Raw genomic sequence first — 16317 nt, 5'->3', positions numbered from 1 at the left:
TTAACCAGTCTCCACTCTTACTAGCAGGACACACTGGGCTCATTTACCCTTCTTGTTACCTTCGATGAAGTTGAAAATTGGTAGATAAAACTTTCTTTATAATTTTATGCTGGTTCAGGATCTGTCATTTCTTGACGTCCAATAATTGTGTGTGAGCTGTATTTACACAACATTTGTTACAATCAATGTTCCTTAATTGGAACATCCCACCTTTCCCGTTTGGTTGAACCCCAAATCATACCGACCCTAGACGTATATTGTTTATGAAAGGTGACCTTCTCACCACTGAGTCACATAGCTGTTAGCAGAGTTAGCTAACAAACCAAGTTTGTACATAAGCCCCAGTGAGAGGGATACATGGACAACAGAGTCACAGAATGGAAAACAGAAACAAATGCTACACCTGCCCCCCCCCCCCATCACCATTCAAGGCCCCAAGCAGTCCTTTCAGATACAACAACACTTCACCTACAAGTCTGTTAGAGTAATCCACTGTATCCAGTGTAACTTTTTTTATATCAGTGAGATCCAACATAGATAGAGGGGCCACTTTGTTAAGCACCTTCACTCTGTCCATTCCACAAGGCTGAACCTCCTGGTGTTTAGCCATTTTAATTTGACATTCTGACATAGTCTCTCCATGGTCTTCTCTACTGCCATGATAAGGCCACACTCAGGTAAAAGAAGTGATACCTCTTATTCCATCTGGGTAGCCTTCAACCTGATTTCTCTAACATTTGGAAATTTCTCCCTCTCCCTTTCTCTCTTTTTTCCATTCTGGAGGCCAAATCAGTGGCAAGGAGGTTACTGGTAGGCTGGTGAAGCTTGAATAAAAGGAGAGCTTCGCTTTGTGGGTGTTCAGACATTCCAAAGGCCCAATCAGCAGCGGGAACTGAGCACTTTGAAGTAAGTAAAAGTACAGAAGGGACCAGCGGTGCAGCCGTTGTTGGGAGTGGGCCAGCGGTGAGAGTGGAGCATCAGGCTTCAACTCAAGAGGCTTCAACCAGAAGAGGCTGAGGCCAAAGACACAGGTTAGAAGATTTGGTCTTAAAAAAACATTGTTCCCTTGTTCTTGAAAGGGAGTAGAGATAACCCTGGAAATTATAGAGTCTTACTTTGGGGGTGGGCAAGTTGTTGGAGAAGATCCTGAGAGCCAGTATTTATGAGCATTTGGAGAGACATAATCTGATTACGGATAGTCAGCATGGCTTTGTCAAGTGCAGGTTGTGCTTTTCAAGCCTAATTGATTTCTTTGAGAAGGTAACAAAACACATTGATGAAGGTAGAGCAGTAGATGTCGTGTATATGGATTTCAGTAAGGCATTTGATAAGGTTCTCCATGCAAGGCTCATTCAGAATGTAATGAAGCATGGAATCCAAGGAGACCTTGCTTTGTGGATCCAGAGTTGGCTTGACCACAGAAGGCAAAGGGTGGTTGTAGATGGTTCATATTTTGCATGGAGGACGGTACCCAGTGGAGTTCCACAGGTATCTGTTCTGGAAACCCTCCTCTTTGTGATTTATATAAGGGACCTGAATGAGGAAGTAGAAGGGTGGGTTAGTAAGTTTGCTGATGACACAAAAGTTGGGGGTGTTGTGGATTGTCTGGGGAGGGGGGTTGTCTGCCAGAGGTTAAGCGGGACATTGATAAGATGCAGAACTGGGCTGAGAAATGGCAGATGGAGTTCAACCCAGATAAGTGTGAGGTGGTTCATTTCAGTAGGTCAAATTTGAAGAGGGAATATAATATTAATGGTAAGACTCTTGGCAGTGTGGTAGATCAGCAAGACCTTGGGGTCCATGTTGATAGGACACTCAAAGCTGCTGCGCAGGTTGACAGTGTTATTAAGAAGGCATATGGTGTGATGGCATTCATCAACCATGGGACTGAGTTCAAGAGCTATGGGGTAACATTAAAGCTATATAAGACTTTATTTAGACCCCACTTGGAGTACTGAGTTCAGTTCTGGTCACCTTACTACAGGAAGGATGTGGATACTATAGAGAGAGTGCAGAGGAGATTTACAAGGATGTTGCCTGGATTGGAGAGCATGCCTTATGAGAATAGGTTGAGTGAACTTGGCCTTTTCTCCTTGGAGTGATGGAGGATGAGAGGTGACCTGATGGAGGTGTATAACACGATGAGAGGCATTGATTGTGTGGATAGCCAGAGGCTTTTTCCCAGGGCTGAAATGGCTAACATGAGGGGGCATAGTTATAAGGTGCTTAGTAGTAGGTACAGAGGTATGTCAGAGGTAAGTTTTTCACACAGAGAGTGGTGGGTGCGTGGAATGCACTGCCGGCGACGGTGGTAGAGGCAAATACAATAGAGTCTTTTAAAAGACTCTTAGATAGGTACATGGAGCTTTGAAAAATAGCAAATTGTGTGGTAGAGAAATACTAGGCATTTTCTGGACTAGGATACATGGTCAACACAACATTGTGGTCTGAAGGGCCTGTAATGTGCTGTAGATTTCTCTGATTCCTCATTTTAGTTCCCATGTCACCTCTTCTCACAATATCAATTAAAAGATGAGATGGGGGTACTGGTGTTTAAAAAAGACAAGACATTGAGGAAGCCACCGAAAGTCCAAGGCTAAACTTATCAGGAAGGAAGAAGAAACTGAGCTGTTTTTATTGAAGTGGCAAGGCTGAGGGAATCATAATGGTTTGGCAGTTGGTGCAGCTCTCTCACAGCATCAGTGCCCTGGGTTTAATTCTGATCTCTAGTGCTGTCTGTGTGGAGTTTGCACTTTCTCTAGATTGCCAAGTGGTCTTCCTCCAGGAGCTCTAGTTTCCTCCCAAAGATATACTGCTTGTTAGGCTAATTGGATACAGTATTGTAAAGTATTCCTAGTCTTGATGAATGGTAAGAAACCCGAGGATTATTGACAGGCATGTATGAGAGAATAGCTTACACGGAAATCAGTGGAGAATTGGGATTCATGGACTGTAAAGACTCAGAAGGCTGAAGAGCCTTCTTCTATGTCATAGCAAAATATACTGTAAGTGATGAGAACTGACCCAACAATGGACATAGATTTGACAGAATAGTTAGAAAGACCGACAGCAATGAGATTTTCAAAATCATTAGTATAGGAGGAAATAGTTGAAGTCAAATGGTATAGGTGCATTTGAAGAAATTCTAAGTAATTATTTGTGGGAGAAGGAAATAGATAGATAATGAATGGTGTTACCTAAAGAAATATAGATGGATGCTAACTGTTGACTTGCATTAATGAGCAGCATGACCTGTTATACATAATTTATACAATGTGTAATCAATGTTTTTACACAACCAGATTTAGAACTGATATATAACCCACTGGTTAATGTTTACTAAGTCCATTATTGCCAAACAGACTTAGCACTAGAAAGCTACTAATAAAAGTTACAGTATTTGAACCTTTGCTATTGCTGCAATGAGATCGAGAGGAAAGGAAGAGGCATTGCCTTTGTTCACGTTGTTTCCGACCATGGCAGCAAGTACGGGAAAACTGAATTTAAAACGGGACGTTGGACTAATTAGTGCTGTTTCTTTAATTGTTGGAACGATTATTGGCTCTGGCATCTTCATGTCCCCAGAATGGGTCCTACGATACATTGGGAGCCCTGGAGCCAGCCTTTTGATTTGGATGGCCTGTGGATGTCTGTGCATGACAGCTGCTCTCTCATACGTAGAATTAGGGACAGTGATAAAAGAATCTGGAGGTGAATACATATACATCTTGAGAAACTTTGGGCCTGCCCCAGCATTTCTTTATTCTTGGACCTCTGTATTTGTAGGCATTCCTTCTTCTATTGCGGCAATGTCTTTGAGCCTAGCACAGTACATTGCAGCACCATTTTATGGAGAAAGTCCAGTGCCTCCTGCTGTAGTGAAATGTACAGCTGCAGCTAGCATTTTAACTATAGCTATCATTAACAGTCTTAATGTGAAACTGGCAACCCGCATTCAAAACATCTTCACTTTTGCCAAAATACTGTCCCTACTTGTAATTGTAATAGGTGGAATGGTATTGATCATCAATGGACACACAGAGAGTTTTCAGAATGCTTTTCAAGGAACAAGAGGAATAGGCTCAGTTGGAATTGCTTTCCAACAAGGTCTGTGGTCCTATAGCGGATGGAATAATTTAAATTATTTGACTGAGGAAATTAAGCACCCTGAGGTAAGTACAAAACAAATTATCTCAATCTATTACTAAGTACTTAAAAGTACTATTTTAATGCAATAACTAACAAGGTAAGGTTAGGAGCAACAGGTTGAGGTTGGCTGATTCATGTGAAGGAACATGTCACTCAGGGTCTTGGGCGGTATATTGGTGTTTTTTTTTTCCTTGACTGTTTTTTGCTGGGTTTCAATAGGCTGCTGGAAAGGAATATCAGGTGACTCCTGTTAGCTGGGTGGAGACTGGGAGAAGCCTGCATGTGCAGGCCTGACAGTTAGTAGGCTAGCCTATCTTCTGAGATTGAGGCAGAGAAATCCAGAAATTGAAGGAAGAATATGTATTGGGAAAAAAGTATTGAAATTGTCAAGTTCTGTTTAAGCACCAATCCAGTCGCTACATCCCAACCATTTCCTGCATGTTTGTTTCCACCCCACCTATTCCGCATTCAATAAATCATTCTCCACAACTTCCAACACCTTCAAAGGGATTCCACCATATTTCAATAGGTACACTTAATGCCGGAGAAATGTATACAATATACATCCTGAAATTCTTTTTCTTCGCAAATATCCATGAAAACAGAGTGCCCCAAAAGAACCCCAAACCCCCAGCTCCCCCCACCCATGCATAAGTGTGCAGCAAAGCATCAATAAAGACACTGACTTGCAGTACCCCAAAGACTACTCATTCACCTGGTATTTGACATAGCACAGTCTCTCTCTCTCTCTCTCTCTCTCACTAATAAGGGAAAAAGAGGTGTCCCTCTTTTTCCACCTCTTTCATCATTTCTCCTCCTCTTCAACATTTTTCTGTGCCCTACCAATTGTGATTCTCTGGCCAACTCTTCCTTTTCTAACAGCAACCCATCTTGTTGTATTTTGCCTTTGAATTGCAGGTGCTGCAGCATTAGTCCTTTCATCTCTTCCCTTACCACCGTCTAGGGACCCAAGCAGTTTTTCTTGGTTAAACTGTGGTTCACTTATATTTCTTACAATCTGGTGTACTGTTTTCAGGGATCACAATATGATCTCCTCTGCATTGGAGAATCCAAACACAGGTTTGGTGATCATGACGAACAAAGTTCCGAAGGAACTCTGCAAGGTAGGAGACATCTGTGGAAGGAAATAAACAGTTTATGTTTTGGACTGAGACCTGAAGATGGGTGATTTTCTCCAGCATTTTGTGTGTGTTTCTCAAGATTTCCAGCATCTGCAGACTCTCTTGTGTCTTTCGGTGATCACTTTGCAGAGCATGTGCATTCAATTTGCAAAGGGAAACTTGAAATTCCTGTAGTGTGTCTCTTTCATTTTGATCCAATTAACACTCTGAACCGTTAGTCTGTGGGCTCTTGCATTATTATAATGAGGTCCAAAACAAAATCAAAGAACAGCTAACACGAGGAAATCTGCAGATGCTGGAAATTCAAACAACAACACACACAAAATGCTGGTAGAACACAGCAGGCCAGGCAGCATCTATAGGGAGAAGCGCTGTCGACGTTTCGGGCCGAAACCCTTCCTCTGGGATCCTCAGAAGGTCCAAATTGAGAAGCTTGAAAACGGACCCTGAAGCCAACTGGAGTCAGTTGGCGGCGGAGACACGTTCCAAGGAAGGATATATGGCTGTAATAGCGGGTCTGGGTCAAAATATGATTGAAAAGTTGAAGGGCCGAAAGAATTATAGATGGGGAGCAGCGAGGGAGGGTTTCACTGAACTCCCATCGAAGAGAAGATTTAAACTTCTTCAGTGTAGGCATCACTGGCAGAGGCTTTGCAGTAGTGAATTTAAAGAGCAAACACGAGGAAATCTGCAGATGCTGGAAATTCAAACAACAACACACACAAAATGCTGGTAGAATACAGCAGGCCAGGCAGCATCTATAGGAAGAAGCGCTGTCAACATTTCGGGCCGAGACACGGCCCGAAACGTCGACAGCGCTTCTCCCTATAGATGCTGCCTGGCCCGTTGTGTTCTACCAGCATTTTGTGTGTGTTGTTGTTCAAAGAACAGCTCCTCAGTTTCCATCTAGGCAGTACTGTATTTGACAACTTGAGGTAACAACCATATAACCATGTAACAATTACAACATGGAAACAGGCCATCTCGGCCCTTCTCGTCCTTGCCGAACGCTTACTTTCACCTAGTCCCACCAACCTGCACTCAGCCCATAACCCTCCATTCCTTTCCTGTCTATATACCTATCCAATTTTACTTTAAATGACGATATCGAACCTGCCTCTACCACTTCTACTGGAAGCTCAATTCTCTCTCTGCTTCAGTTGTTCATCTGTGATATTGGGATAACTAGTTTTATTATTTATTCCCTTCTTTCTCTTTTTTTCTCTCTCTGGAAGTGGAATACATGATGAAACTGAACATCCAGGCATGTCTTCTTGCTTTGCACTTTGCAATGCCTACATTCTTTTGTCCATGCACCCCCTCTCTAACAACTAGCATTCACTCAATTGCTCAGATAACCTTGCTTACAAATTAGCACCATGATCATTCCAGTTTTTCTTATCAGAGACATGTTCAAAGTTTATTATTATACATACACTTAGTAGCTATTTTATTAGGTAGACCTTTACAACTGCTCATTGATAAGACCTTAAGACCATAAGATACAGGAGCAGAATTTGGCCATTTTGGCCCATTGAGTCTGCTCCACCATTTCATCATCGCTGATCCAATTTTCCTCTCAGCTCAAATCTCCTGCCTTATCACCCATATCCCTTCTTGCCCTGACCGATAAATAATTTATCAACCTCCGCCTGAAATATATATAAATGCCTCCACAGCTGCCTGTGGCAAATAATTCCACAGATTCGCCACTCTCTGGCTAAAGAAGTTCCTCTTCTTCTCTGTTCTAGAAGGATGCCCCTCTATTCTGACACTGTGTCCCCTGGTATTAGACTCTCCCACCATTGGAAACATTCTCTCCAAGTCCACTTTGTCACACCTTTTCACCATTTGATAGGTTTTAATGAGGACACCCCTCATTCTTCTGAATTCCAGTGAATACAGGCCCAGAATAATCAAACGTTCTTCATATGACAAGCCATTCGATCTTGGAGTCATTTTCGTGAACCTCCTTTGAACCCTCTCTAGTTTCATCACATCCTTTTTAAGATAAGGGGCCAAGACCAGCTCACAATACTCCAAGTGAGGCCTCACAACAGCTGAATAAAACCTCAACATCACATCCTTGCTTTTATATTCTAGTCCTCTTGAAATGAATGCTAACATTGCATTGGCCTTCCTCACCACAGACTCAACCTGCAAATTACCCTTTAGGGAATAATGCACAGGGACTCCCAAGTCCCTTTGCACCTCAGTTGTTGTATTTTTTCTCCATTTAGAAAATAGTCAACCCTTTTATTTCTTCTACAGAAGTGCATGATGGAATTGATGGCTTTGTTGCACTTCCCGACACTGTACTCCATCTGCCATTGTTTTGACCATTCTCCTAATCTGTCCTTTTGTAGCCTCTCTAAATCTTCAAAACTACCTGCCCCTCCACCTATCTTCATATCTTCTGCAAACGTTGCAACAAAGCTATCAATTCCATTATCCAAATCATTGATGTATAACGAAAAAGAAATGGTCCCAACACCCCTGTGGAATGCCACTAGTCACGCACAGCCAACCAGAAAAGGCTCCCTTTAATCCCACTCTTTGCCAATCAGCACTGCTTTATCCATGCTAGAATCTTTCCTGTAATGCCATGATCTTGTAGCTTGTTAATCAGCCTCATGTGTGGCACCTTGTCAAAGACCTTCTGAAAATCTAAGAGCACAACACCAACTGATAGTCTTTCCTGCTTGTATTTCTTCAAATAATTCCAACAAATTTGTCAGGCAAGATTTTCCCTTTTGGAAATCATGCTGACTATGGACTATTTTATCATGCGTCTCCAAGTACCCTGAGACCTCATCCTTAATAATCAACTCCAGCATCTTCCCAACCACTGAGGTCAGACTAGCTGGCCTATAGTTTCCCTTCTTCAGCCTCTCTCCCCTCTTGAAGAGTGAAGTGATGTTTGCAATTTTCCAGTTTTCTCGAACCATTCCAGAATCTAGTGATTCTTGAAATATCATTACTAATGCCTCCAAATATCTTCAGCCACCTCTTTCAGAACCCTGGGCTGTACAGACACCAGGTGACTTATCTACCTTCAGCCCTTTCAATTTCCCAAGAACCTTCTCGCTGGTAATGGTAACTTCACACGCTTGATCATTCTTGACACCTAGAACTTCCGTCATACTGCTAGTGCCTTCCACAGTGAAGCCTGATGCAAAATACTTATAAACTGCTTGTCCACCATTTCCTTGTCACCCATTACTACCTCTTCAGTATCATTTTCCAGTGGTCTGACATCCACCCTTGATTCTCTTTTACACTTTATATATCTTAAGAAACTTCTGGTGTCCTCTTTAATATTATTGGCTAGCTTACTTTCATATTCCATCTTTACCTTCATAATGACTTTTTCAGTGGCCTTCTGTTGGTTTTTGAAAGCTTCCTAATCCTCTAACAATGCAATAATTTTTGCTCAATTATATGCTCTCTCTTAATGCCAATATCTAATCAGCCAATCATATGCCAGCAACACAATGCACAGAAGTATGAAGACATGGGCAAGAGGTTTAGTTGTTGTTCAGACCAGTAACTAACTAATCCTCCAGAACCTAGAATGGTGGAAGATGGTCCAGTGTACACGGTTCACCGGTTGATGGATTCACATTCTGATGGACAGAATGTGCAGTGCCTGGTTGATTGGGAAGGATACAGCCTAGAGGAGAGATATTGGATCCATCACTCACAAAGGAAATCCATCCAGATTGTCCTGAGCTATTGGAAGCTGGCCGTAGGTGGGGCTTCGTGTTTGGCCTGCACATGTAGGCTCCTCCTAGGAGTCACCTGCCACTCATTTCCATCTCATCGCCTGCAGCCTATTTAAACCCAACTATCATCTACAACTTTTGTTCATTCTCTCAATCAGTTACTCCTAGCCTTCAGTTACCTTGTTACTTGTAATTTTAGTATCTGTTCTCTCTGGTTTTGTGGCTTGTAATTTTGTAGTTGATAATTAAAGTTATCACTCACCACTAAATCATTTCCAGTGCTCTTCTTTTGGGTCAAGCCTCCTCTACATTTCCTGACATTCACATCCATTGCGAGCCTCCTGACTCCTTCAGCTATCTCAGCTGCTGTTTATGTTTTCAATAAGAACTCTATCCCATTCTTCCATTTACTATGTGACGCCATTGTACTTGCTCCACCAATGAGTCTTTCTAGATAAGAGCATTTAAAATGTCTTCCAACTTTAACAAAGCCCTTGTCTGCATTTCACCGAGCCAACAATTTCTGTGGGTCTGACTGCATTTAGTTAGCCACATTACACACATTTTTACTACTGGACTCTATCACAGGGAGGGGTGCTGAGGCAGAGAGAAGAAAAAAGGTTAAAGGGAGTGTACAAAGCCTCCTTGAAGAATTGCATCATCTCCACAACTTATTGATTGCCCCAAGTAGAGAAGTGGCTTTTGAGAACCTTGTGACATTCATCAAGAGAATACAACCATCTGCCCACCCATCCCTTCAGCCACCACATGCACATGTTAAAGAGTCCCCTATTCTCACATTGTCTGTTTCAGAACCTATAAAATCAGTGGTGGAAGTAATTCATCCTTGATCCTGAGGGATAGCTTAAGACTCAAGACGAATCATTTTGCAGCAGGCAATATGATCATTAGAATAGGCAACAGTTTCATTTATATGAACTTAAAAATCATAATTATATGGTAATGAGGAGGTTTTCAATTGATTTGATAGCCTTTAGAACTCCATTCCTTCAGCACTGATTTTCCAGGGTTTGAAAACCATGACAACAAAAAGTAGTCAAGTTTGAACTGTGCTTCAATGTACTCTTTTAAGCTGAAGATACACTTAGAAAATAATATCTTAACTTGCCACCATATCTCTTAAGCACTCTAATGCCTTTAATTTGTTAGGATGCTTGTCTGATATTCAGTGACAGATGAACAGAAAATTTCTCCAAATAAATATTAGAGGACAGAAGTCACAGACATTAGATCTCTCTATAAATATAATTTCCTATCAGCTGATTCTTTTCCACAGTCTAACAGCAGACTGAAACTTAAACCATAAAGTCCACAAACTTATCATCATATTTGGCTACATATTTCCATGACCAAGAATACATTTTAATATTTTCCAAACTGTGTCTTAGCTCATCTGTAATTAAGCCTTCATCTTTGCTTTTGTTGCATGGTCAGTTTCCCTCTTTCATTTTCATATTAATTTGTACTCACCCTAAGATCTATTACCCATTCACTATATTGTACTAAATACATTTATACTATTTATGATATATGTATAGGATCTTACTCTAATGCGATGTAGTGCTGGAAAGAAATAATCAAGAGATATGATGATGGATAAGAATGTGGCAGAAAATGATGTGAGGTATGGATCACTTTACTATGATTTACTTGCTTCTACTGGCACTGCTGGAAATCTCTCTCTCTCTTTGGTACGAAGACATGGGATGAGATTGGGGCAAGAGGGATGGGAAGAAACCAGGTTGTTTGGGATTCCTATAACAACTTTGCAACCTTCCCTGTTTCTCCCGGTTCAACAACTTCATATCTTCATATCATCTGCTCTCTGAAGAGGAGCCACTGAAGAGAAGTTGAAAGGAGATTGTGCTGTGAACTGTGATAATTGCTGCAGAGAGTTTGAGAAGAACAGTGCAAGTAATGTGCCATGGTTACAGAGAAATTTATTTGTGGCTCTCTGCAGGGCTACCTTGGTGCATTACAATGAAACACAGTCAAGGACATTCAAAGGTACTGTATGTTGCTGCTGAAATGACCATTTATTTAAGAAGCAACAGGACTATACACAGAATTTAAAATATCACCTAACATAAGGAGCAAGAAGGAAAGCTGAGTGTCCAAATGTATTGGGGTCAAGCAAGGAGAAGGTGATCTCATTGAAGGGAATAGCTCTGTAGGACTGATGTGAATCATAGTGTGAACTATATGTGAATAATGTAAGTGAAAGATGAATCAGGACTAGGAGAAGTAGGTGTTGTTCTGCCTTTACTTTAAACTTCATAGATTTCCTTTCAGGATAGCACAAACAATTTACTGTCTTTCTATATACTTCTCTTCCAGCTCCCCACCCCCCCCCCCCACCCTGTTCCACAAGCCTAACCATGTCAATTGAGATCAAATAACTTTGACCAAAGATGGATTCTCCTTTACTGATGCAGCCTAACTACTGACTGACTCCCTTTGCAACATCGGGTATTGTGCTCTGACTTATCTGCATTACGTGACATTACATTTACCAGCAGGAATCATTCACTTGTCTTTGGCATTTCATTCTTGAAATTCATTTGTAAACTTGTCCAAACTAAATCAATATTGAGATTGCAGTGAATTTCTTGTTTCAGGTCAATTTGCCCCGAGCTTTACTGATTTCCCTTCCACTGGTGACATTGCTTTATAGTCTGGTCAATGTGAGCTACTTCGTGGCCCTGAGTCCAGCTGAGATTATGTCATCTGGAGCTGTGGCTGCAACATGGGGGTAAGTGAAATGAGAGGGTTAAAAACAGATCTTATTACTTAGAATGGAGTTGTCTGCTTAAAATACTTATAATAAGCAAGCCTGTAATTAGGAAGGTAAATAAAATGAAGTCTTGATTTGTGAGGTCCATGAGGCCTCAAAGCCTGCAGATGTAAAGTATTAAGTTATGTGACAACTTGCTTTTGGAGATGAGCAAAACTGTTTCAGTTGGCAAAGTCTTCTCTGATAAGATTTTCAGAAACAAGCGGGACTTGTTCAATGGCAAATGTAAAATCCTCGCTATGCATCTTTCATTAAGAAATAGTTTGTTTTAGAATTGTAACTGACTGGTATGTATAGATTAGAAAAGAAACCCAGGCTTTCTTGATTACTAAGTGTGAGCAGACTGGAATTGTGATCGGTGCCAAGGACCCCTCAGAGCCTTAAGGCTAGTCGTCATAAATTGACATCCTCGATGAGCAGAAGGGTGTGAGACTTGCTACTATATCAGTTATTCTGCACCCTTTTTTAGACTTACTGTTTTGTTACTCCTTTGCATCACATAGTAGAAGGGAGTGGGAATTAATTTTTATCAATTATTTTACACATTGTTTTAGATTTGTGTTTTGTATATTGTATATGTTTTTCTTATCGCTTATTGTACTCTAATAAAATACCCTGCGGCAGCCTTGAAGTGTTCCTTCTCTCTCAGTGATCTGAATACTTGAAAGCTGCTTATCATTCTCTTACAGTAAGTTAAAAACGCACTTGCGATATTTGTCTTCGTTGCTGAGCCTTAAAATACAAGCTAGAATTGTAGAAAATATTAGATAGTTAAAGTATTGCATACAATTCTTTTTGTCACTCTATAGGAAGGATAGCAGCATTAAAGGTGCAGAGGAGATATTGTCAGGACTGCAAAATATAGTTTGAGAGACAATCTGTGGTTGTTTTCACTATTTTGAAACAAGGAGACTGGGGAGTACATATTTAAGAGCATAAAGTTATGAGAGATATAAACAAGATTGACTATACAAACTACTTCCCTTAGCAGAGAGATCAGTTATTGGGGGTGAAAGAGTTGAAGAAGGATTAGAAGTTGTGGTAATATAATTTCATTCAAGAACTGGTGAGTGCCACGAACTCAAAGTCTGCAAGAGTAAAGTAGTTAGATTCCCTCACCACATTTAAAAGGTATCTAGATGAAAACTTGGAAGTTCAAGTGTAAGAATATGGACCAAGGACTTTGCAACTGGATTGCCTAAAGTATAGTTTTGTATTATTCATTTGTGTTTACTCCTCCTCTTGATTACCTTCCACCAAGTTCCAGAACTTTCTTTGGAGTTTCTGACATGTAACAACTACACATGTATCTGCTCTGGTGCAGAGCAGATAAAGTTGCCTACTGCATTTATCAAGGTAAGACACAAGGCAAAGCTTTGTGCTTGCCTTGGGTCTTTTCTCTTTCTTTTTTCACATTCATATTCAAGGTCATATTTCTTTCCTATATAAATGCTTGAATATCCAAGATCCTCAAGGAATGATCAGACTGAAAGTTGTTTTTAAAGAGCAAACACGAGGAAGTTGTTTGATTTGTCTCTTGGAGCAGTTGTAAGTACACTGAGCAACAACATAAGGGAATGCAGAGGATTAGGCAACATATGCAAAGGAAATGGAGAGTCAATATTTCAGGTTGAGACTCTTCATCAGACCATATGAACGTTCTCAGCCAGAAATCTCGATTGTCTATTTGCATCCACAGATGTTGCTTGACTTGCTGAGTTGCTTGACTCTTGGGTTTTTTTTGGTGCTTCAACTTCCAGCATCCTGCCTATATATTTGTACCTGAATTTCACTGATAATGGGGCCTATCAGGAGGATGCCTAATTTACTTAGTAAACATACAATTAAAAATGGTGGCAGAGTTGGGAATGGTAAGCTCACCACATCCATTTGATAATCATTAGTGTCACATTTTATTCTGAGTAAAGTTCAAAGTACATTTATTTTCAAAGCATGTATACTAAAAACATTACTAATTATGAGGTAAATCATGGTAAACTATCACAGTAAACGGTCAGCAAGCACAGGTGAAGCTGATTCGAAGGATGGGCTGTGTGGGTGCATTGTGAAGCCGAAGAGCAACATGCTCAAGATGAAGTTGGTATCGCCGTCACTGTTGGAGTGAACGATCTGGAGAGGAGTCAATGCGGAAGAATTTTGATGCCCGACCACCTGACCCAGGTGCGAGTTTGGATTGCTCCAAAAGCGGAGCCGATTTGGTGAGATCAAGAACGGCTTTGGGCTGGGCGGCCCAAGCATATCACTATGCCAGGGTCAGGGTCCTAGAGCAAGGCACTACCTGGTGTTTGGACAATTTAAACACCAGTCCAGATAGACTGGAAAGCCTGAGTGTCAGGACTGGAGGTGAGGATAGGGCTGGTTTTGCTCACTTTCCTGTAATGTTCATTCATCTCTCGCTGGTGAACTGCTCCAGCTGCTGTGTTACTGAGATCAAGGCTTGGGCCTACTCAAAGGTTCAGAGGTTCATTTATTATCAAAGTATACAACTCTGAAATTCTTCTGCTCCTGATAGCCATGAAACCAAGAAGGAAAAGAACGGCAGCACGATCATCAACTCCCAAATCCCTCCTCCCGGCACAAAAAAATGACAAAAATGGAACAGGCATATTGACCCCCAAATCCCCCTCCCCCACACACAAAAAATGAGAAAGATTGGGCAAAAAACACAATACGAAAAAACCATAAGACTGAAAAAAAGCCCACTGTCCAAGTCCACATCCAAAACACAGAAACCTGGCAACATTCTTCCTCTCTGTAGCAGAGTGATCACACCAGCAATCAAAAGGCTGTCTCCCCTCTCCATTAGTAGCGTGATCTCACAAGCAATAAAAGGCAGGGAGCCGGCGTTTCAGTCTCCTTCGTTGTTTTAATTGGTAGACAATGGAAGCTTTAATTGGCGAAAGGGAGTCAAACACCGGTTCACAGCCTTCTCACCATGAGGTTCCTGCATGCTGCCTCTGCTTCCCATAATCCCCACAGAGACTGCAGAATGCTGAAGCTCCCAAACGATCTCCAAACTGCAAATCACAGGCTCCAACAGTTCCAGAATCACATTCAAGATGCATAACCAATGTAAAAGACCTAAAAGGAGTGAATCACATGGTCTCGTGATCTATCCAGAAGATGTCAACTGAAGGAATGTCGTACACAGGTGACCGGAAGGCAAATGAGACTGAGGCTTGGGCCTACTCCAGCTGCTCTGGGGAGTGGATCTAAGGACTCAATCTGGTTCAGACTGCTGTCCTGTGTTTCTATTGTTGGCATAATTGTGTTTCCCCCCCCCCCCCCGTCCTTTTCTGCACAGTTGTTTTGGTCTTTTTTTTTCAATTGGGTCCTTCAGCTTTCTTGCTTTGTGGCTGCCTGTAAACAAAGCAAGTCTTTGATAATAAATTGTACTTTGAACAGTATACAAACTTAATATTCATCTTCTTGCAGGCAGCCTCAAAACAAAGAAATACTGTAGTACCCATTTAAAGAAAAAACCCTCACCATCAAATGTACGAATAAAGAACAAATCACGCAATCAGCTTAAAGTGAACAAATAACACACAAAACATTAAACATCAACCACAGAACCACCAAAGTTGAATCCACAGCAATGAGTAACCAAGGCAAGTGAAGCCGGTCCAGGAGCTGAAGGGCTTGCCATGGTCACACAGCTGTGTCGATGGATGCAAGCCACAACCGCAGATCTAGTTCCATGCTGAAGTGTCTTGATCAAATTGCGCAAATAGTAAAGATCATTCAGTGCTGAGAACATTAAACATCAAATCACTGCCGAAAGTGAGTCCACAGCCACAAGTCACGAGCCATGAGCTGCTGAGGTGATTGAACCTTGCAGCATGGGACCCAAGACTCCTGCAGCCTCTGCTGGCAGCAGTGAGAGGGAGACCGGTCAAGCACATTAATATACCTGTAATAATTCATGTGTATAATGTTTTTCGCATTGCAATATTTTAAGAAGAATGCCCTAAGCACAAAATTAATGATTGAACAATATTTTTAAATGTTTTTCAATTTTAGAAGCAAAGTCTTGGGCAGCTGGGCATGGATCATTCCACTGTCAGTCGTACTTTCCACATTTGGGTCTATAAACGGCAGCTTCTTCACTAGTGGTCGCATTTGCTACATAGCAGCCAGAGAAGGTTCATTGGTAAGGACTGAGAACTTCCATCGTGGATTTCAGAGCTGCTTCATTCCCACAACTTTAAATGGAGAAAACATAGGCGAAATGCAATGTTGGTTGGAGAGGGCAGGGAGAACATCTTAAAGGATCTGAGGCGAAAGGCTCTGCCAGTCTGCTTCTCAATAGGGGAAAAGCTTGAAACTAATCACAAATCTCAGTAGAAATATGTGAGATTTTAGGCTGAAAACAGAGTTATTTAAGAATACACTCAAAAGAAAGGAACACTTTGAGTCTTAAAATGCTTTCCAGCTAATAACACGTTTGTAACATAGAAAATGT

General features: G+C 41.3%; 1 protein-coding gene across 6 annotated transcripts in view; it reads left to right on the top strand.

The window, feature by feature from the left end:
- The first annotated feature begins 3417 nt into the window (after nt 1-3417).
- The window catches only part of LOC140733537 (b(0,+)-type amino acid transporter 1), a 79899-nt gene continuing 66999 nt past the window's right edge, over nt 3418-16317 (top strand). For all 6 annotated transcript variants that reach the window (XM_073056996.1, XM_073056995.1, XM_073056998.1 and 3 more), the window contains exons 1-3: nt 3418-4172; nt 11656-11789; nt 15876-16005. In XM_073056996.1, coding sequence (XP_072913097.1) covers nt 3423-4172; nt 11656-11789; nt 15876-16005 — 1014 coding nt within the window. In that variant the 5' untranslated portion in view covers nt 3418-3422. The remainder of the gene's footprint in view (nt 4173-11655; nt 11790-15875; nt 16006-16317) is intronic.

Source organism: Hemitrygon akajei, chromosome 9 (assembly GCF_048418815.1).
Source record: "Hemitrygon akajei chromosome 9, sHemAka1.3, whole genome shotgun sequence".
NCBI classification, from domain to species: Eukaryota; Metazoa; Chordata; class Chondrichthyes; order Myliobatiformes; family Dasyatidae; genus Hemitrygon; species Hemitrygon akajei.
Note: the sequence above shows the minus strand (reverse complement) of the source record. Positions and strands in the feature narration are given on the sequence as shown.